The sequence below is a fragment of the Canis lupus genome, chromosome 30 (assembly GCF_048164855.1).
Source record: "Canis lupus baileyi chromosome 30, mCanLup2.hap1, whole genome shotgun sequence".
Taxonomy (NCBI): Eukaryota; Metazoa; Chordata; class Mammalia; order Carnivora; family Canidae; genus Canis; species Canis lupus.
In genome coordinates, this window is record NC_132867.1 from 15,538,142 (window position 1) to 15,561,705 (window position 23,564).

The window sequence follows — 23,564 nt, forward strand, 5'->3', positions numbered from 1 at the left end:
ACAGCACCTTCCCTTTAGTATGAGTAGGACTATGAAAGTGATGGATTTCACACCCATGATTATGTTGTATTATATGCCACAAGGGACATGTGCAAATGTAATTAATGTCCCAAATTAGTTAATTTTGTAATTAAGTGGGAGATTATCTGAGTGTTTCTGACTTATCAGGTAGGAGCTTTTAAAAATAAAGAGATTAGAAATATGAGTGAGCGTTTCTCCCTGCAGGCTATGAAGGAGCAAACTGCCATGTTGTACAGAGGATCATGGCCTGCAACCTTCAGTGTCTAAGAGTGGCTCCCAGGCAATATCCAGCAAGAAAGCAGGAACCTCAGTCTTACAACCGCAAGCAACTGAATTCTGCCAATAGCCATGAGCTTGGAATAGGACCTGAGCCCCAGGTGAGATCACAGCCCCAGCTGTCATCTTGATTGTAGCCCAGTGAGACCTTGAGCAGTGAATGCAGTTGAGCCATGACCAAAATGTTTGACCCATAGAACTGTGAGGTAGTATGTTTGTTTTGTTTAAAGTCCCTGAGTTTGTGGAAATTTGTTACACAGCAATAGAAAATGAATATAGAGAATAAGAGTAAAAAAGAGGGAATTGGGGAGGGAATATCATTGGGAGAAAGATGTCTGGTTATTCGTGGCCACCAACTTAAGTATTGAAATTGCCAGGCCAAGTCTGGTTCCCAAGGGAGGTGCTTTGAGGGGCTCTTGCCTGCTATCACCATCTTTTCTCTCTCTCCTTTTACTCCAGCAAAGAATCAGACAGAGCCAGGCACCTCCAGTAACCTGTGAGGCTTTAGGCTTTAGGCTTACAGAAAAAAATGTAGACAATTTTTTCTCCCCTGATAGGTTCAGACTCTGCATTACCTACATAATAGCAGCTTATGCTGTAGCCTCAGCAGACTGATTCCCCTCTCCCACCTCTCATGTTTTGTTCAAATTCTTGCCACCATAACCCAGTTGTCAGTTCTAAGGCTGGGAAGAACATACTCACCACCACCCCCACCCCACTTCCCAGTGCTTGCACTTCCTGACACAGATCATACAACGAGCACTAGACAAGCCATACAGGATGCAGATAGGATGTGCACACACCTTGATTTTGAGGGAGTCGGTGTCGTAGGGGCTTGGTGTAAAATCGGTATGTACTCTGGCACGGCCACAGAATGGTCCAGAGTAGGGGCCATCATCATCAAGTCGAAAGCTATCCCGGTTACTTGTACCATCTGAACAGCTTGTTATTCCGCCTAATGAAGGCAAAGCAGAGGTTAAACAGTTCTCACTGAAGGCTCCTCACATTCTGAACCATCGTTTGCATAGAGCTAAGCAGGGAGAATACTCAAGCACTGGAGGCAAGACTTTTGAGAGGGTTCTAAGTGATGGATCCCTATTCTTTCTGCCCCCCAGTCACTCTCCATCAGTGACCTCTGTCCTCTGAGCCACTTCTGAACTTTCTCCAGCCAATCTGACCCTTCCTCAACCACGAACCCAAATACCCTGTCACTTCAGTCTCTGTGATCTGATCCAGTAGCACAGTGTTTTGAGGATTAAACACTTGCTAAAAAGGTAGACGATATAGACTTAACTCCATGTACAGGCCAGACAATTAATTTTGTACCTGTAAACAAAAACAGAATCATACAGCAGCAGTTTGATCTCTATGTGCTACTGATCACAAGTGGTCAAAGCATGAGACTATAGGGTTCCCTACACTTATCACAATGTAGCTAGAATGTTGTCCCAAATATCCTATTATATATCCAAATCCATTGTGAAGCAACATCTCTATGCATGAAAGGTAGCACTTTTGCTTGTTGTGTGAATGTGAAGGAAAGAGGAAGCATGTTCCAGGGTCTGTACTCCCAAGTGGTTCTAAACTTTCTAAACTGGGCTTTTAAAACTGCTCCAAATCCTTGTTCTCTGGTCCTTTTCCCTTCTAAGTTTGAACCTCAAGAGAAAAAAAAGGAAAAGCAATTCCATTTTTGCTGCCTGCAAGATAGAGGCAAGAACAGCTCTGAGCGGAAGTAACTCTCAGTTTCTCCACCACTCACATTTCTCCTTCCATCTGGCCTTTCAGTGCTCTGTTTATGGCAAAAACAGCCCTGGTTTCTCTACCATTTATTCAAATAATTATGGAAAAAGGGAAAGAACCTTAGAGATGTTCCATATTGAGTACGAACCGGTATGAGAAAGGGTGAGCTGCATGTAATCTCATAAATTAAGTTGTACATGACAACAGCTAAATGGGCCACCATCTCCTTACACCTTCCCTTCCGTGGCCACCCCTGGCCCTGGCTTTTCATGGTACATTCCAGTTAGTAAAATTCTATCCACATTCAGCATTACAATTTAGAATTTTAAAACTTCCAGCAGAAGTGAATACTAATGAAATCTGAATTTCACACATGCAAAAATATATCCTTCAAATGTTTCTACATTAGTTTTTTTCCCCACAAAATAACTGTTCTTCAGCCAATAGGAAAATAGGAATAAAATTCAGGATATCTGAAACATCTGGTCTTTGCGATCTATCTTCAAATAACGGAAACAGTTGATTTAAAAGGAAATGAAAAATAAACTTTGCAAAAAAAAGAAAACATGTAAAAGCCCTGAAAATATCAGAGGGATGTATAACAGTGTACACATAAAAAAGTTATAAGGCACCCTGCCGTATCAGTAGTTTCATCCAAATATCATAGCAGGATATGTGACTGAAACCTGAATGACTTCCTTCTTAGAAACAATGATTTTAGAAAATCCTGTTTGACACATGCTGCTTCCTTTCTGTCACCTAATTGGTGATATTCCTTCTATTTGGTATTTACATAGTATTTCATTCTTTACTCACTAATGCTGGGTGGACACCTAAAAAGTAAATGTCATGATTGATGCATATGTCTTGATATTTTCAGAGTACTACAGGCAAAATGGAATGAAAAGGAAGGAAAGAAGTGAGAGACGACAGGAGAGGGAAAAAAGAAAGAGAAGAAAGGAAGGAGGGAGGAGAGAAAGAAGGAAGAAGAGAAGGAGGAACGAGGAAAAAGGAGGATTAAAGAAAGGCAAAGGAAGGAGAAAGGGTGGGATGGAAGAAGAGAGAGAACAGGATTTCATTTACCTGAATACACCAAGTCATTTAAAAACTTTTGACCCAAGATAATGCTAGTTCTCCTAAGCATATGTTTTTATTTTAGGGATATAGATTTAGTCACCTAACATGATCATTTTAAGGCATATCCCCAAGACCCCTGCTGACTACAGTTTTAAAAGTTTCAAAATAATACATAATTCTATCGGATGTATTGTGTGTCATTTTAAACAACAGCAGCAACTCTGTGGATTCAGCAATCCTACATTTTCACTATTTCTCTTATCAAGTAGCTAAAACATTTTTGTTAATTTGATAAGCCCCACAGAAGCAAATCTGTTGTTGTTGGTTTTCATTTGAATTTATTTCTTTTTTATTGTTTTTTTATTTTAATTCCAGTATTATTAACATACAGTGTCATATCAGTTTCAGGTGTGCAGTATAGCGATTTAACATTTCAATACATTGCGTTACACAGTGCCCATCACAGTAAGTGCACTCTTTAGTCCCCATCACTACGTCACTCATCTCTCCATCTACCTCCCCTCTGGTAACCATCAGTTTGCTCTCTGTAGTTAAAATCTACTGCTTTTAGTTAATTCAGCCCTCCCAGTTAGTATCTTGTCCCGTATTCTATAGGCTTACTTGATGAACTCTGCCCACTGTAGAGACTATCCATGGAGTCACTGGCTTTAAGAGAGATCTTCTCTGTGTGAAATCCAATCATTGGGTCACTGTTCCGATATGGGACGGCATCCTCTCCATCTTCCTCATCCTTCAGAAAAATATATCAGAGGTTCAGTGCAGAGAACAGATTTCCATGGATATTGTGCATTGATTTAACAAACAAGACATATTTTAGCAATAAAATACTTAGGAATACATCAGCATAAAATATGAGAATCATTAATCTTTAGTTGAATTTCTAGCAAAACATGTTATATTTGGAAAAGTTCTTTAGATGAAACATTCACATTATGGAATTCAACTGAAATTATAATAGTTCATTTTGTAAATTAGGATGAATGTCATATCCAGACTATTTAATCAGAAATGTTAGATTTATTAACATCTATGCTTTATCTATTAAAGCACTTTTATTTCTTCATGTTCTCCTTATCATCTATTTACCACCGTTACTAATCCTTTGAGATCTGATATTACAAGTTTAAATTCTGCATAGTTGTTTCATGTCAGTTATTTGCACCCTACCAGATCACTAGATATGAATAAAACATGCACATTTTGCAATTCTAAAGCAAAGCTTATCTAAGAAGCTTTACAAATCTCATACTGAGCTTGCACACCTAGTCAAGTGAAAAGCAAATCCTGCATAAAATTAGGAAAGACAGAGAATTTCAAAACAAATTACATCTGCTTGAAAACATCTCAAATGTCTTCCATATTTAGATGGTTTGAACAAAACCTATAAATTTCTTAATATTCATGAAAATGTAATTCAATATTCCTCATTTATGAGCATTTCTAAACATTGATAAAACTTCATAATACATATATATACTCAGTTTGATTCTCTGCTTTTATCCATTCCTTTATTCATTTGTTCAGTCATTCAACACAAGTTTATAGAACACCTTGTAAGTACCTGGCACTGTTTTGGGAACTGGGGATACATAGTAAACAAGATCACAGAGTCCCCACCTCTCATAAGATACATTTTAGTGTGTTAGGCTCTGGTGTTTGTATATGTATGTGTGGTTAGTGTTTGAGGAGGTGTGTACAAACAAAACGCAAAAGAAAATTTCAGGGAATAAGTGAAGGAAATAAAACTGAGTGATGTGAGAGGATGAGCTACTAGGATTAGGGTTAGGGGAAGGTTAGCTGATTTAGATGGAGTAGCCTCCAAAGACCTCCTCTATACCATAATAATGCTCTGAATTATTGACCTGAATGTTAAGATGTAACTTATGTAAACATTTAGAGGCAGTTTTCCAAGTAAAAGGAATAGCAGGAACAAAATAACTAAACTCAGAATTAGCTTGGGTTGTGAATGGAAAGACCAGGCCAATGCAGCTGCAGCTGAGTGAGAGCAAGGACAGTATTAGGAAATGAGCTCAGAGAAGCAGACTGGAGCCAGATTAGGAAAAGCTTTATAGACCATGTGTGATGGTCATGGAAATGTGTCACTCAGATCTTTTGCTGCGAGACCCTTTAGTAACAGTCCTAGCTACTGAATCCAGCACTGTGCCTGCATGGAAGCCATGCTCTCTGCGAATGACTGAACCAGTGGGGGTAACTTTCTGGTGGGATATAGGGCTCCTGTAATGAAAAACTGGTTCAAAGACTATCTACCAACCTGGCTAAAGCTTTCTTCCTCTCCTTTCATAGGTATCAAACTTGCACTGTTGTCTGAAGGCTTCCCTATCAATTCTTGTTTCTTTATCTTTCACAGGTATTTCCCTGATAATCTTTGGTGTATCCATTGCTTTCTTATGGTCTGCTTCTTAGAGGATTGGAATAAATCTATTATAATATGGGAATGCATTGTGAAAGCATTGTAAAATTTTAACCAAGGGACATGATGTGTTCTAAATTCCCCTTTAAATCTCTCTGGATTTCATGTGGAGAATGGCTTTAATGGAGGCAGGAGTGGAAGAAAGACGACCAATTAGGTGGTTATCATGGCAGTGTAGGCAAGTTGTTGTTCAGTGTAATAGAATTGGGAGTCAGAAATAAACCCAAGTATTTGTGATCCATATAATTATGACCATGTATTTATTATCAATTGATTTTCAACAGGGGTGCCAAAAAAATACAATAATTGTCCTTTTAACAAATTAATGTTGTGACAACTGGATATCTAATTTGAAAGAATGAAGACAGACTCCTACCACTTGAAAGAAAAATTGTTAATAATCATACACCAAAATTTATGAGCTACAAGTGTAAGCTCTTAGAAAAAAATATGGGAGAAAATCTTTGTAATCTTAGGTTAAGCAACAGTTTTCTTTTTTTCTCTTTTTTTTAAGCAACAGTTTTTTAAATGCAGTGGTAAAAGTTCAAATGACAAAAAAAAGATAAATTGTGTTATATCAAATTATAAATATTTGTGCTGCAAATGATAGCATCAAAAAGTAAAAATACAATCCAGAGGAGAAAATATATCATATTGCAAATCATATATCTGATTACATTAAGGGTATATTTTTAAAAAGCTTAAAAATCAACAATGAAAACCCCCCAAATCACCAAAGTAAAAAATGGGGAAAGGATTTGAGTAAACATTTTTTTAAAGAAGATATACAAATGGCTCATAAGAACACGACAAGATCTCAACATAATTAGTCATCAGGGAAGTGCAAATCAAAGCCACATTGAAATCCCATTTCACACCTAGTAGGAAGACTAGCATCAAAAAGACAGTAACAAGTGTTGACAAACGTGGAGATATTGGAACCCTCACACATTGCTAGTGGGAATGTAAAATGATGCAACTGCTTTGGGAAGCAGGTTGCCAATTTCTCAAAATATCAGATAATTACCATATACCCAAGAGAAACAAAAGAATATTTTCACATAAAAACTCATAAATATTCATAGCAGCATTATTTACAATAGCCAGAAAGTGAAAACAACTCAGTATGTATCAACTGATGAAAGGGAAAATAAAGTGTAGTCTATGTATATAATGGAATATTATTTGGCAATAAAAAGAAATGATGTACTGATGTTTGTTATATGACATACTGTTCTTCATATATTACATGTGTGGTCTTTCTGAGCCCCCATTTCCTCTATTAATATAGGAATAATAATATTTTGTTTTGTTTTCCTACCTAACTTCTGGGCACAATTACTGAGGGAGAAAGTAAATGTTGAAGTACTTTTTAAAGCACCAAGTAATTTTTTGTCTAGAAGAAGAGTCTGTTGACTATTTTAAGAAAAAAATTAATAGAAAAATACAAAAAAAATTAACAGAGTACGCTTACCTTTTCTTCAGAGAGGGCTTTGATGTACTTTTTACTCACTTTTTTCTTCATTGTCCAGGAAATAGCTCTCATTTTTTTCCCTAAACCCCCTCCATTATTTGAAGTTTTACTTTGTTCTCCACTTTCATTTATGGGTTCTCCTTCATATACCTAGTTAGAATTATTTACAAAAGACAGAATAATAATAAAAATCATTGATCTGAAAACATTATTAAAGAGAAGATTCCAAATTTTTGGACCCATATATATTGTGTACAGCAGCCTCCAAAACTTCAGTTGGGATATAATACATATTTTTAAAGTTGCCCAAGCCTGGTTACGTATGTGACAAACTCAGAAAATAAAACTTGTGATGTCAAAGGACCTGAGCTTCACATGTAAAATTTGTTTCAAAGAATTTTAGCCATTCTTTAAATAGCTCCACAGTAGAGCCACTTTAATTTTTCCCACTTTTGTGATGGGCAAAATGGAATTGAATGATTGGCATAATGAGTGATTAAATCTACATAAATGGGAGATATTTTATTGGGGGCTTTAGAAAGGTGACAGCATGTATTCATGCTGAATGGGCACTAAACTAATCCTCTTATTCTTTCTTTAGAAAGAATATCCTCTATTCTTCCTTTATTCTCTCTTTATTCATTCTAGAAAATGAAATGGTCATTTTTTAAAATATTTTATTTATTTACTTGAGAGAGAGTGACAACACAGGTGGGGAGCAGCAGGCAGAGGGAGAAGCAGGCTCCCACTGAACATGAGCCTGACATGGAGCTCGATCCCAGGACCCTGGGATCATGACCTGAGCCAAAGGCAGACACTCAACCAACTGGGCCCCCCAGGTGTCCCAAAATGGTCATTTAAAAATTTTTTTTGGAGTTAAGTAAATCCACTGAGAAAGTGCAGTTTTTTCTTCTTGCAGGGAAGTGCCTCATGCATATTTTCCATATTCTCAAGCAATAGTAAATGTGAACTTGGTCTAGCCATTAGTATAGAAATCTTCACGTAATTCACATGTAACTAATTCTTCTAGGTATTTAAATTAAGATTACCTGATAATATATTTGTTTGTTTGATTGATTATTGCCTGCATCTCTCACTGTAAGGTATGCTCCATGAGACTAGAGATTTTATATTTTTTTTATTTATTCTGAAAGTCTAGAACACTTCCAGGAACATAACTGACACTTGATTTTTTAGAATAAGCAAAACTTCTCATGTAGAACTTTGGAGTGATTTTTTTCTTAAAGGACATAATTGGGTTATATATCCTTAATATCTTAGATTTCAAGAAAGTACTCTTTAGGTGCATCTATTTTAGCATTGCCCACTGTTCTTGATGGGTGGGCAGACAGATATTTCCTGAATTTTAAATAAAAAATAAAGGGAAACTTCTCTTTAGTGAACTTGAATATTTAATTTTTATTTATTTATTTTTAAGATTTACTTATTTATACTAGAGAAAGAAGGTGTGTGCAGGGGGTGGACAGAAAAAGAGGGAGAAGAGAGAGTCTCAAGCAGGCCCAGCACAGGGCTTGATCTCACCACACTGAGATCATAACCTGAGCCAAAGTCAAGAGTCGGACTCAATTGACTGAGCCACCCAGAATCTCCTTGAATATTTTAATATAAAGGTTTAACAACATAGTTAATAAAATTATTAATCAATATTATGTTTTGCTTCATATCTTATGCCAAATTACCTATGATAAATATGAATGGACAGCAGATTTAAGTCCTCATTGAACTTCATTAATTTCTACATTTAAAAAAAAATTCTACATTCAAGGTTATAAAAGGCAAGGATTCTTTGCTTAATTCAAAACCCTGAATAAAATATAACTTGGAGATTCTTTAAAGTTTTAAGTTAGCCTTTCTTGTCTCTCTTCTCTCTAAATAAACTCTATCTTGACTGTCAAATTACAAACTAAAAATAAATAAATAAGCCAAGAAAGTATATTGTATTACTATCTGTGTTAAATTACCATTGCCTAAGCTTCAAACAAGTATCACAAATATTTTTAATTTTAGGTTTTTCTATCAATTTTTGTAGAGGTTTCAAAGAAACTACTTCAGCATATTTTAAACTTTCAAATTTTTCTATGCTGGTCTCTTTTATCGCCTGAATCACAACTTTATTAGATATTTATTTACAGTTGCTGTTTTTCTAAGATCTGTTTTTCCCTCTATACTTTAGGCTTCATTAAGTGGGGATTTTCACCAATTATTGCAATAGTAATTTCTGAGTAACTAATGGGAACTCTGTCATAGGGTAGGTGCTCAAGAAATACTTGTTGAATGAATAGATGCTGTATTGCTGAAAAAACATATGAACTACTTTTTCAGATTTATTAATTCTATCACAAATTACTAAGCCACCATTACTAATCAATAAACCTGAATTAGCCTGAGCTACTCTTACAGGTTAACCCTAGCATTATAAACTAAGTAACAGTAGAATATATCTATATGTGATTATGGAAAGTCAAAGTTTTATATAAGATGTTAATTGAAAATGAAATTATATAGGGTTTCTCACTATTTATATACATATGTTATCTTATTTAAAACTAAAAAAATGTGGATAGACTATATAGCTATTATAGGTTTATTCATAAGCATGTGTATATAAATATATAGACAGATAGAGGGAGATATAAATAATATACATATGTATAAAGGGGATATATTTTACACACATACATATATGTGTGTACTAACAGATATATTTATAAAGTAATACTAGATGTTATTCTATTTTCATTTCTTTTGTTTAGAATGTCTATTACTGAAATGCCAATATTTAAAAGTATTATAGATACACAGACATAGGAATCTGAGAAGTATGTTGAGAAATTAAATATGATAATGGGAAAAAATCTTTACAAAAAAACACAAAAAATAAACATACAATAATAAGAATGAATAATTAAAAAATACATATGATCCAAAAACCTATTGATCTCAAATGTATCACATGTGGAGTTGCTAAATCAGGTTCAATGATAAACATGTATTTTGAATTTTCTCAATATATATCCCTTTCAATAATCATTTATCATAATTGGCCTGTAGTTTGTGAGATAGTGCAACAGAAATGCAAACTTGGAGTCAGACAAGATGGTGAGTTCTGCCTTTGTCACTTATTAACTATGTAATTTAGAAGTAACTTTACTCAACAAAATGTATTACTTCATTGATAAAACAATACTAATAGTTCCTACATTATAGGTAGGTAAAGTGTTTAGTGTTGTGCTTATAACATAGTTAGTGTTCAATTAAATGTAGATATTATTATTATTATTACTATTGCTATTATAATTATATAGTCTTTATTGTATGGGAACCTTTCCTTAAGCTACTTTTAAAGTGTTCATGGTTTGCAAATGTGTATGTAATGGTCACCTATGAGACATTTCAATGCATATAGTAGAGTGCAATTGAACAACCATATGCCCTCTTTAACAAATTTACAATCAAGTCATTTAATCATTAAATTAATCAAAGCAATTACAACTGACATAAAATTTAACATGGATTGTTTTATGGTGGAAATGCTCAGAAAATTTGAGATTATTTGTATTACTTTAAATTGTAACTCTCTTCTTCAGTTTATATTCTGCTTTTCTGAACATGTTAGGTTTCTTAGACAACTTTTTACCCCTAATACCCAGTATGGTACTGATTACTAAGTAGTTGTTTGTTCAATTATCACAAAAATATAGGCAAGACTGTGATTTTTAAATACACTTATTTTTCTTACTGTACTTAGCAAAAGTGATATTGGCTTCATAATTTTTCATAATGAGTTTGCATTACATTCATAAAATTGTAATAAAATACTAACCTCAGTTGAATCATCTGGTTTTGAAATGGAATTATTCCGAAAACGATCAAAATTCCCAAAACTGCTGCTGCGCTATAAAATAGGAAAGAGAAAGGAGAGGACACTTAGGATTTGTGACTTTCACTGATAAAATTGCTAAATATATTAGATTATGGTTTAATAAGTGTCAATATATTACAAATAGAAGATTAAAAAAGCTCTTCTCTCTGGAATATCTAAAGGCATTGAAGATATAACTATGATTAACATTATAATACAGTGGACAAAATGTCTTCATAAGTTTTATATTATATTGTTAAGCACCTTGAAGAAAATCTATTAAATTATTTTCAATTTATAGTGCTACCTCTGCCCTTGGGAATGGCATCTGAACAATCTATGAATTCTAACCTAAGCCTTCTTGAAGTGAGCTACCCACAAACTAATTTCCAAGAAGGAATGACATGTATTACTAACCAACCAACTAACAAATGAATAACAACAACAAAACAAATAAAAACAAACATCTGAGTAAATCTATTGATATACCTCATAAAGATCACATTTGTCAAAAAACTAAAAGTGACTACAAATGTGTTTATCATTGATAACTTGATAATTTGAGACTCTAGTTGGCGTCAGAAAGAGAAGGCATACCATAGAGCTATTAATGAATTGAAAGTAGCATTTAGGCATGCACAGTCTAAGGTTGGAAGTAAAACTGAATTTGTCCACATTTAGCTTGGAATTACAATGAGACCTCAGGGTCAATTTCATTCACTGGTTTTGAGAAAAAGCTCAATATGTTAATAGAAGACTTGTTCCCTTGGATACTTTTTGCCTACAAAGCTAAATTTTTATTCATATGTAACTCATTCTAGGCAGGTAATTATAAATAATTCTGATATGTTACAAAGTAAATGACTCTCTGAAATACATTTCAACAATCTTTAGAGTCATGGAGTCAAAAAATGGACATTTCTTCACTATCATTTAATTTCATACATTGTTTGGAAAGGTGAATATCTGATGTTAGGTCCTTTAAGTACCTATAAATCCTAAGAATATATTCTATCTCAAGAACTTAATTTCATTCCAAGCTGATAATATTTTCAGAATAAGCTGATGGTACTGAAAAATAACCCGATAATTTGAAAAGTTAACAACGGGAGTCAATAATTCATAAAACCGTGTATTAAAAAAAAAAAAAGTGTATTGTCCTTTCAGAAGTCCCAGCACAGTTTAGTTTAAGTCAGCTTTGAAGGTTCATTGTTCTTACAAGCACTCTTACACTCATGTTTCCCCACCAGCTATCTTTAAAACTCCTTGTTTCCCTTTTAAATGAGCTGAAATAAAAAGATCCTGACGTGTGACAAGGGGTTAGCTTGATAGACAGTGTGATACGTAATATCGCCCCAAGGATGATGGCTGTGTTAGACACAATTAACGCCTTTTGCTGACTCGCCACCCCTGCTGAACAAGCCCTTCAGCTTGTGGCAAGAAGAGAGAAATAGAAGGGCTGAAACTGAGAACCACACTGGAAAATACAAAGTCTTCTCATGCAGGGCTTACTAACCTAGAATGACTTCCCAGAGCATTAATCACTTCAACTTGCCTAGTAGGCATTTCCATGAGGCTATCATTGCCCAGAGATCACAAAAGGGAATTGAATGTATTGTTGTCCTGCTTATAAACAATCTGAACACAGGGAAATCTGTTACTCTTTTATATACTTGAAACATTCTGATGGCCTATTGGAACCTATGCCTAGGGCAATTTTGCAGCCTGCATCCAGCCTGCATCCTGCTTATTAAATATTGATGAGGGTTACAACATGATTTCCACCACTGGATAATGGGTCCTGTTGCCCAGGAGGGCACAGAATAGGCTCACTTCAGCATTTCTCAACATTATCTTCTGCCATTAAGTAATCAATAGTCACCACCTTTTAAAATTAATTCTCCCCTCATTATATCAATAAAGAGAAGCAGATTTAGGAGTAGTGGTTTAAGAAGTCTTTAGACTATTACTTTGGGTTTTGTCAGTCATCTCATTGCTAATCACTCAATAGCATTAAACCAAAGAAGTGCAATATCAATCCAAGATAAGACACCATTAAGAAGCAAATCTAAGTATTTGAAACAATGTTTTAAAATTTCATTATTCTCTAGTCTAAAAGTTAGTGACTTTCTGAGATGGTTTCATAACGTATAGGTTATGGCTTATGATAAAGAGGGCTAATGTCTACTCTGAGGTATGCACAACAAACACATTTATAAATTTTACTCCTATCACTTTTTCAATGAAAAGGTAGATCATATGGAAACAAGCTGGCTTTCTAGTAATAGTCCTTTAAAAATGGGAATGTGTTTGAATCTCAATAATTTTGCATTGCATAATCATAATGGATTAGATTTAGCAAATATTATCTTGTGACAGAAGCTCCCATCAAGACAGAGCTATGATATAATGAATAGCTGTCAATGGGAAGAGTAACTTAAAATAAAATTGAGATTAGTATTTTAGATAATTTTTGTATCTATTGACATTATATCATATTTAGTCTTTAATTCCACTCTCTATACAGTCTTTCTTTGTGCAGTTAGATATATATTTGCAAAATGGCACATTTGTGGAGGGTAATTTGGCAAAACTAGCAAAATTATATATATATATATATTTGTCCTTTGACCCAGCAGTTCCATTCCTAGACATCTATACCAGAGGTACACTTGGCTATAAACTGCTTTACACATCACATTCCTTATAAAACTTTTATATTATAAAAAAAGCTATAAACTCTAATGTTCATCGAGAGGGAACTGATTGAATAATATATGGTAAATCAAATGGTGAGACTATGTGTAACTATAAAAAGTTGAAATGTGTCTCTTTATACTTTTATGGAATTATCTCCAGGATGTAGTGTAAGGGAAAAAAGGCAAATGTATGTAGAAAAAAATGTATACAGTAGGCTGCTGTTTATCTAAGGGTGGAAATAGATATTTGTATTTTAATACAGGCAAATACATACTTTCTTAGAAAGATAGGGAAAAATGAATAATGTGAAAAAGAGAAAACAGACTTCTTTGAATATACCTTATTTTGTGGATTTGACTTTAAAACTATGTAACTTTTATTTTTAACAGAATTAGGTAAAAATAAACACAATCTCTAAGAATTCTAAATAAAAATAAAGCAAATGAACCGAATTCTATATTGAATTAGTGGCTTAGAAAGAGGAATTACTTTAAGTGATTTTAAGAACAATAATTTGTCCAAAGGACAAAAAATAATGACAAAATAAAATTTAACCTGTTTTCAGTCATATTGTTTTTTTTTTTTTTGGCAATATTGGTATATATAGATACATATGTTGAGGGACAATGAAAATAAGTAATGATGTTAATGACGATGGAGTCAAGATACTCAGTCAAAATTCTCATATGGGTCACGGCATAGAATAAGTAGTCTTTCAGAGATGACTAGGGCCATGTCAAAACGAAGACAGACAGGAGCCATATTAAAAATCTTCTCACTGGATTAGATTATATCCAAAGATGGGATAATTTTTTTTATCAATAAGTGAATACATCTAAAACAGCAAAGTTCATGAATCCGTAATGATACCAAAAGGAAAAAAAAATCAGTGATCGCTTTTGGAAACATTAGAGTTATATTATGAACACTAGCAAATAAAGGAAAAGACCTAGACATTTAACCTGCTCTCCTTTTATGAAATATATTTCAGAATAAATAGTTAACGAGGAAGAATTTATCTCTCTCTATGTGTGTATGTTCTAGCTAATCAATTAGGAATGATGAAATGACCAAGGGACTGTCTCGGAAACCCCTGATGGCAATAGAAGGATCTCAGCGATGATCCTTGATGGCTACTAGAATTATAAAAAGAGAAAACTAGAATATGTGCTTCATAATATTAGCGCCTAACAGTACCCAGGGATGTAGTCTCAGAAAAATAAATAAATAAATAAATAAATAAATAAATAAATAAATAATAAATCAAGCAAGCAAGCAAGCAAGCAAGCAATCACACCAAACTTCTCTAACTACCAGATTGTAGGAAATCAGGGACAAAGCATTTTAAATGACACCAAAAGAATACAGTCAATCAGAAAAATCTAGACACTGAGGAAATCTACAGGACAAATAACCTGGTTTCTTCAATGAATCAAAAGAAAGAAGAAAAGTATAGATTAATAACCTCTCAGAGTTGTCTAACCAAATATAACCCATGGATCTTGTTTAGATATAGATAAAAGAAACCAAAATAAAAAAGGCAGCGAGGACAAGACTGAGGAAATTTTTAAAATAACTAGCTATTTGATGAACGTGAGGAAATATTATTTTTTACTTGTAATTCAGGATAACCTAGTGAGGGGCAACAAGCATGTGAGCATAAAGAAGAAAGATGACTGGCCATTATTTAATAATTAACTGAGTGGTAGACTGTACTACTCTGTTTTTGCATATACTGAAGTTTCCCATAGTAAAATGTTTGGCTAAAAGAAAAAGAAAGGGAAATGTACCTATATAATAGCTAAAAAAACAAGAGTTAATCATGTGTAGGGGCAGGGAGGTACACTGGAAAAATACTTTCCTCTTAATTTTGCTGTGAATCTAAAAGTCTAAATAGTCTTTAAAAAAAGTTAATGTCACACAACTTTATAAGGAACCAATTTAAAAAAAAATCATTGATATTGCTTGGGTCATAGTTGCTTGAAAGTACAGACATACTTGAGAAAATATGGTTCTGTTTTCCAAGTTTATTTTAGAACAAACCAACTTTCTGATATAGATGCACATTACTAGATTGCCTTTTGTAGACTCTCTCTAATTACATGGTACAGATTACTTTCTTCCACTTAGTCTACTTGGCTTCCACAAAAAAAGGGCTGAATAGTCTCATTTGGGGTGTTTGAACACATCTGTGTGTGTCCCTACACAACTCAATGAATAATATAAAAGAGCTTGAGAGGATTCATTTTTTTGTTAGTTGCATTTTTTCTCTAGTTTTGTATAACAATTCTAATTATTACAGAATGTCATTTCATGATATAAAGCTGACTGTGTTCTTAGAAATTCTCTAGTCCTTCTCAGTGAAGAAATTTGCAGGAGCCAGAACTTGCAAAAATAAGTTCATTTTTTTTTCAATTCTCCACCCTGATGTACTCTCAAATCTCAGTGCCATCCCATTCCAAAGTTTTGATCTTGTCTTCTATTTTCAAAGAAACTTGTTATCTAAACAGGATGGAAATTTGGAAAGTTATCTTGATAGAATGGATAGAGCTAAATAGGATTCTTAGAACAGCAGCCTAAATTTACCGACATGAAATATAATTAGGGGTCTCTTTTTGGAACTATAAATCAACCTTTTGACCAAATCCAAGACAACTTGAACTTTACTCTCATTTCTTAACTAGCCATCAAGTTTTGGGGTCTTCAAGTAAAGTCTTATCTCCAGCATGACTGGTAAGGCACTGGTGGAAAAGTTTCACAGTCTATTTCAAAGAAAAAATTTGCATATCTGAGTCAGACATCCGCAGTATTTTGAAATATACTGGCAAATTAAAAATGACACACACTCTGCCAATGAGTTCTCACATCTTCTAAATATTGCACATAGAGCGATGGTTAGTAATATGCTCCTGAAGATCAGAATTGTTTCGGAAAGCACTTGTATGAATATTCAATAATAATTGTATGCTAAATGTCAATAAGCCTGTCAACCTTTATCCAAAGGCATTCGAGGATTTAATTATCCTAACCTAACTCAGGTGCTGAGATCTTTTGAAGAGTTGGAAACAAATTTAATTCATTTAAAATAACCCTATTAGGATTGCTTCAGTGTTAAATAATGACACTATCATGTGAAGTCAATGGAAGATGGTTGTGTGGAGTGTCAGGGGGTTGAAGAGTAAAACACAACCGGAGCAGAGAAACATAACTTTCAACAGCAACATTTTAACCCTGAGTAAAGGCCACCCAATACTCCAACATATATTGGTGCTCTAAGTATTGTTAACGTAGATCTGGACTCTTAGAACAAAAGTTAGTTTACTTGATCTCTCTGGTTCAGCATCTTTTCTGTCAACTGCAAAATATCTAAAGGAAGTGGAATTCTGATTCCACTATAGTGTTTTGAAGTTGTGTCAGAATTTCCACGTGAAAGCTTTAACTTTCAGAAGCTGATGTGCCACTAGAAATATTTTTTTGCAAATTGAAACTGCCTCAAAGAAAAGAAACTAGAACCCCCACCAAAAAAAGAATCAATGTAAAATGATCCATAATCTATAAAAGTGGTTATTCATTCAACCTATTTAATGTAACAAAACAAGTTTTGTGAGTAAAAAAGACTCAGATATTTAAAATTTTCAATTGCATCTCTGCATGATTTATTACTGTACATTATGATTTACATTACATCCATAGATTGTAAGTCATTCTGAAGTTTTAAGAATTGAACAGAAATTAGAATATTCTATTTTAGTTGAAAAGAGTTTTTTAAATAAATAATACTGATATGTCTTAAATATCTTTTTTTTCAGGTAAAAAGCCTGACATGGCAAATGTTCAGTCACTTGATATCATCAGTTCTTACAAAACCCTATAGAATAAAAAGAATATTAAAAACTGTTAAAAATGTGACCATGATCAGACTACCTTGAACTGCTCAGCTTCTTATCTTCCCTGTTGTAAAACTTCTGCTTGGCTTGCTCACTCCCAGACTATTGTTATAGCACACGGTCTATTCCTTCGTTCTCTTTCTCTAACTACTAAATGGTCTCTCTTGATCCTCCTGGAATTGTTTCATTATACCACTGCTTCCATGAAACTTTCAAGAATTTCCCCAGGGAACTCATGTTCATAGCTGCTGTAGCCCGCAGTGGCTTCTCTGCCTGCTTTCATGCTGGAAGGCAGATGTGCCAACCAAAGTCTCTCTCTGCTTATATCCAGTTGCCTCTGAGGACCTGCTTTGATTCTGCCTTCTGAGCCATCCACCTGCACTCTTGGAAACGTTTGCTCACTCTGGGGAGTTTGGACACATAATGCAAAATGCAATATACCACACACACATTCTTTCAGCCTCCACATCTGCTCAATTCTTTCCTGAAATCTCCGTTGTAGCCATTTGTGTTCATCACTGCTAGTCAAAAATGTGCTTATGGCCACATTCCTGAGCCAATGCACTAACAGGCAGCTCCTTAGTACCGAAACTCTTGCCTTTCCAGTCATCTAACATCACACATAGAACTAATTTCCCAAAAAATACCAGTTCTTATCATTGCATTCCTCCCAAAATATTAAGCTTGCTCCACATTGTTATGATGGTTACTGAGGATCTGTTCCATGCCCAAGTGATTTATCTATGATTATCTCATTAAAAAGACACAATCACCCTCTGAGATAGGTCTTGATTTCTCCAGTTTACAGATGAGGAAAACTAAGGCTCTGAGAGTTTAAGTACCTCTTCCTTAGTCAATAAAATAAAGCTCAAACTCAGCATGCTGCACTTTCATGATTCTCCATGCTATCAGGTAATGGTACAGTCTGATGTAACAGAACTGGCAGTTCTGGCTGGTCAGTGTGGACACATTCACTTATGCTTCTAACCTGTGGCTCATGTTATTTTCTTGGTTTTTGTTTTTTTCCAAGGAATGTCCTTCCTCTTTTTTCCCCGCCTATTCAGATCTAGTCCATTCTTCAAGGGCAGGATTCAGCCCCACCTTCCATATGACATCACAGGCCATTGCTTCCCTAGATTAGCACACACTGATTGCTCCTGTTAAGCACTGTAAATTCCTATGCAGAAAAATGCTACAGTTGTGAGGCTTGGGAAAACCACAGCAGATGACAAATCCCACATCCCTCTTCAAGTTACATGTCCAAAAGCCATAATTTCACAGCTGACACAAAAGCAAATGATAACTCAATCATGTTATAGCCAAGGAAGATGATTTGCTGATGTCTAATTAGAGACTATAAGATGTTGCACTATGCAATTCAACATAAATATATTAAGTGGCTCTATGGCTAAACTTTATGCTGGGGGTCAGGCTGTCTATATGAATAAGCAAGAATCTATCCTGGAGGAATTTGCACTCTGTTGGTGCCATCAACCTAATAACTTCAATCCCTAAGAGCTAAATAGAACCATATTCAAATGAATGGCATACAATTATAGAAGCAGTTACTAAGATCAGATTATACTTATTCATAAAATAAATGAACTTAATAATGCATAATAGATGTTAACCTGGAAATCTATATTCATCCATTTATGAATACTTATTTTCACTGACTACATAGTACATGAAAGACATTTTGTATACATATGCCTGTACCTTAATTATTTATAGTCAGTCTAAAGAAAGATGTGTTAAAATGATGAGAAATTTTTAAATCAGCTGAAATCAATACAGTTTGAATTTGCCTAAAAAATTATTTACCCTAAGAGATTATACAGTTGTTAACTGAGGGACCCTTAGAAATCTCCAAGCCCAAAGATGGTGATTGCTAAAACTTTGATAAAGTAACAAAAAGATGAAGACAACAAAAAAAATACACATACTGTATATTAAATGGAACAGTAGAGGACACAAATGTGTCTATTACTTACTGAGCTCTTCAAGGAAGAGACAAGTTGTTTCTAGTGAACATAATTTTGGTCATTATTAGTGTTGTGTATCCGATACAAGAATATTTCACTAGGATTTATTCCATCTCCAGCACAGATAGTTTGTTAAAAACTTAATAAGGAGCTATACGGAGAAGGGTTCTGAAGCCACTTTTAGGGTAAAGAGGTCATGATTAACTGTGTCAACAATGGTTACAGAAGATAGTGTGTGTTTTAGGGAAGATGGTGAGGAGAATAAGGAATTACAGGTAACATATTTGATGTATTTACCATTCCTACTCTAAGTTTAAAGTAACTTGCCTGAGCAAATTTCTCATTACTAATTTTGTTTTCTAAGTACCTTGAGAGAGAGAGAGAGAGAGAGAGAGAGAGAAGATGGTATCAAAGATAAATGATTCAGGGCAGCCAGGGTGGCTCAGCGGTTTAGCACCGCCTTCAGCCCAGGCCTGATCCTGGAGACCCGGAACCGAGTTCCACATGGGGCCCCCTGTATGGAGCCTGATTCTCCCTCTACCTTTGTCTCTGCCTCTCTCTCTCTCTGTGTCTCTCATGAGTAAATAAATAAAATTAAAAAAAAAAAAGATAAATGATTCAAATTTCAAGTTATAGAAATATGCATTATCCTTCCATAAATTTAGATATTAGCTTTCTATTATATGCATATTAAGTTTTTCCTACCTATAACCAAGTATTAAATATTTTAACCATTGATGCATAATTATCAACTATTTCATCCTATAACTAAACTTCAAAAACAAGTAATTTTGCAAATAAACTATAAATAACCCTTATATAATATATATATCTGTATAAATAATCCTTCTGTGTATGGTATGGCTAACAGAAGAAGATAATAGTGACTAGGATGGTAGAAGAAGGCAACAGTTATTTAGGAGAAGAATTTTTTTTTTTTTACTTTTTTTTTTCTTAAAGTAGACTCCGTGCCCAATGAGGGGCTTGAACTCACAACCTGGAGATCAAGACCTGAGCTGAGATCAAGAGCTGGATGGTTAACCAACTGAGCCACCCAGGTTCCCCAGAGAAGAATAACTTTCAAGTACTAATCATAACAAGCTTTCCTATATTGACCATAATCTTAAGTATCAAAATTCTGGTTTTCTTAACAAATGCCTTGTTCCTCTATTCTATCTTTTAATGAAATTATACCATATGTACTATATATGTACTATATGTAGCATCATTAACCCTTTTTTTCTTTTTCAACAACTGGAGATAGGACAAGTCTTGGAAATGTTTAAGTAGCTGACACATGATGGAAGCATGTACTTTTAAGTCTGTTAAGATACTTTTTAACAGACTTAATAGTTGAATGTTGACTAAACTTTAGGTTCCTGAATAATTTCCTAACATATTTACCCATCAAATGTTTATACCACTAAATCCAGTTATTCCATTTTAAAAAATAAAATCCTCACAAAACAAATATTCATTGTTTTGAAATCATTGTTAAAATAAAGGAGTGAAAATTAAGTTGGGAAATAGAATCCATTGAATAAACTTCCCCATCAAATTCTCTGGAACAAAAACTCAGTTACTTCCATTAAATGTCCTCTGCATTCACATGGCCTCCGGGTACATAATAACCTTTCTAAAGGTCTCCTCAAGGGATATTTTAGTCATGCAGTGATCTCCTTGAACACAAGTAATGACAAACAATAAGCTAATTCTCAAAAAGTTTTTTTTAAGTCATTTTTACTACTTTTAAATGAGTATGTTTGATGCATGATTTTGGTCCCCCTGATTAATGGTCACCGCCAGCCCAGCTTCTGGAGTTGTAATGTTTCCGTGAGCTTCCCTCCAGCAGAGCTCGACCATTAATCCAGTGGCATATGTCAGCTCAGCAGAGCAAGGTCACTCTTCTGCTTCAAGGGGAACCTTTTTAGAAATAATAAAACTGACAGAAAGTTCTTTTTTGCATGCTTTATGCCACCTGAGGTTGAGTGCTGCAGTTAATATCATAAAGCTTATAAACATTCCCATCTCAGGCAGCACCCGCTGCCACTATGGTTAGGAGTTTAAACGTTTTTTCCTTAGTAAGAACAGACATGTTTATGTGGGGCAAATATACAGTATGTAATCCCAAACAAGGAAAGAATGGGTGGAAAAAAATAGTAGTAAGTTCATGTTAGGATATTTGGAAGAGACGTTAGGGTTCTATAACTTCCTTATTAACAGTTACATTCTCCTTTCAGCAAATTTGGATTTGTCTATATAAATACTTCATTAGATTGAGGGGTTAATAGTGATGTTGAAATGTAACAGCAGTAGTAGAAATGAACTCAGTTGATGCTAATTCATAAACTAATGTCTGACAACTGTAGAACATTTATCTTGGAAGGAATTTTCTTTTTTAAAATTACAAATACACTATAATTATTTGTTTTATAGGTAATGGCTGCTTTAAAATTCATAAATAATTATAGTGAGATATTCGTAATCTTAAAGTAGCTTGAAACGTAGATGGCCTAACTTAGAAGATGATGGCTGTATAATAACTAGCAATATAAAGACCATATTCCCATAAGCATTATAAAATTTATATATTTAATTACTCATTTTGTTACTTTTACTTAATTAAAAATTTAAGGTTGCACATTGCTGTAACCATATGAAATATTCAGAAAAAAAATTTACCAAATATCCGGATTAATGCCTAGACATATCACTATATGTATAATAAAATAGGATTTACTATAAGGTAAACTGGCCTTAAATCTTATTTTAAGAATTTAAATTATTTAAATTATGAAACCTATAAAAAGGAAACTTCATTATTTATATTTAATTGTCTTCATTGTATATATGTAGAGAAAAGGTGGGGCCAGATGGTAATTCAGGCTCATCCTTTCTAGGAAGCCAGTTCCTTGGTCATGTCTCCGTGTCCAATGTCAGGCCCTCACTTCATCAGGTACAGAAACTTTATTTTTCAAGATTTCTGAAATAAACAATCTCTGAGGGACTGACTCATAAATGAAACTAATAAGATACCAAAAATGGCAATGCCAAGTATTGGTTAGGTATGAGAAATTCAACTGTCAGGAAGAATGCATTTTCTTGTTGACTTATTAAAGAGTTTTCTCCCTTGGAGGAAACGTTATATGAGACATGAGATTGTTGTTGGAAGTTTGTTTCGTTAGTGTAGTAAAGCCACACTGAGTAGGTGATATCAAGGGCTACAGACATGAAGTTACAAAGCCTGAATTACTTATCTTACCTAAGTGAGCAAGTCTGCTGAGCCAAATGGGATTATTTGCTTCAGCTGATGTACCGATAGGCACATTTCTACTCTCCTACTCCTTTCTAGGCTTCCGGCAAAGAAAGCCCCTTTGCTATTTTTTTTTTTTTAACTTCAATCATATTAAATTACAATGTCTGATTATTGTTTTGTTTCATTATATTCTGATTCTAAAAATGGTTACATTGCTTTATGTGGGTGTTGCCCAGATCTTTGTCAGCTACCCATTTGTAAACTATGTCCTGGAGTAGGGTACTTCTTTAGATGACTAATATTATCCATTAGTCATTCCACACTCATTGTACACACATTGAGAAATCACGACTGTGTTCTACATTATGAATGTTTTTGGCAATAGCCAAAGTTTAATAGGAACCACATGAAGTCTGAAAATCAGACAGACTGAGTTTAGTCCCCCTTGTTCCCCAACAAAAACTTCAGGGATGTAAATATGCATAAGGTACATCCCCTGTTCTTGATGGTAACTCTGGTAGGGAGGGCATATTGGAATAAACTGTGTTATAAGAAACAACAGAGGTGTGGAACAGGCACTGTGAAAACAGAAAGGAGGGTGAGATTATTAATGGCATATGTACTATGTGCTAGAAAATTTCCATATGGTAATTCAACTAAATCCTCACATTCAACCCTACATGACATGCTTTAATATACTCCTTCTTCAGATAAGCATACCAAGACTCAAGAGGAGTTTTTAATAAAAGGTTCAAGGTGTCCTAGTTAGGAAATATCAAAACAGGACCTCAAAACCAAGTCTATATGACTTCA

At 34.3% G+C, this 23,564-nt stretch overlaps 1 protein-coding gene across 4 annotated transcripts in view; it reads right to left on the reverse strand.

Moving 5' to 3' along the window:
• The window catches only part of SAMSN1 (SAM domain, SH3 domain and nuclear localization signals 1), a 137,772-nt gene that overhangs the window by 16,125 nt on the left and 98,083 nt on the right, over window positions 1–23,564 (reverse strand). For all 4 annotated transcript variants that reach the window (XM_072806562.1, XM_072806561.1, XM_072806563.1 and 1 more), the window contains 4 exons: window positions 10,885–10,956; window positions 7,041–7,190; window positions 3,736–3,865; window positions 1,101–1,252 (listed from right to left, as the gene is read on the reverse strand). In XM_072806562.1, the coding sequence (XP_072662663.1) occupies window positions 1,101–1,252; window positions 3,736–3,865; window positions 7,041–7,190; window positions 10,885–10,956 (504 nt within the window). The remainder of the gene's footprint in view (window positions 1–1,100; window positions 1,253–3,735; window positions 3,866–7,040; window positions 7,191–10,884; window positions 10,957–23,564) is intronic.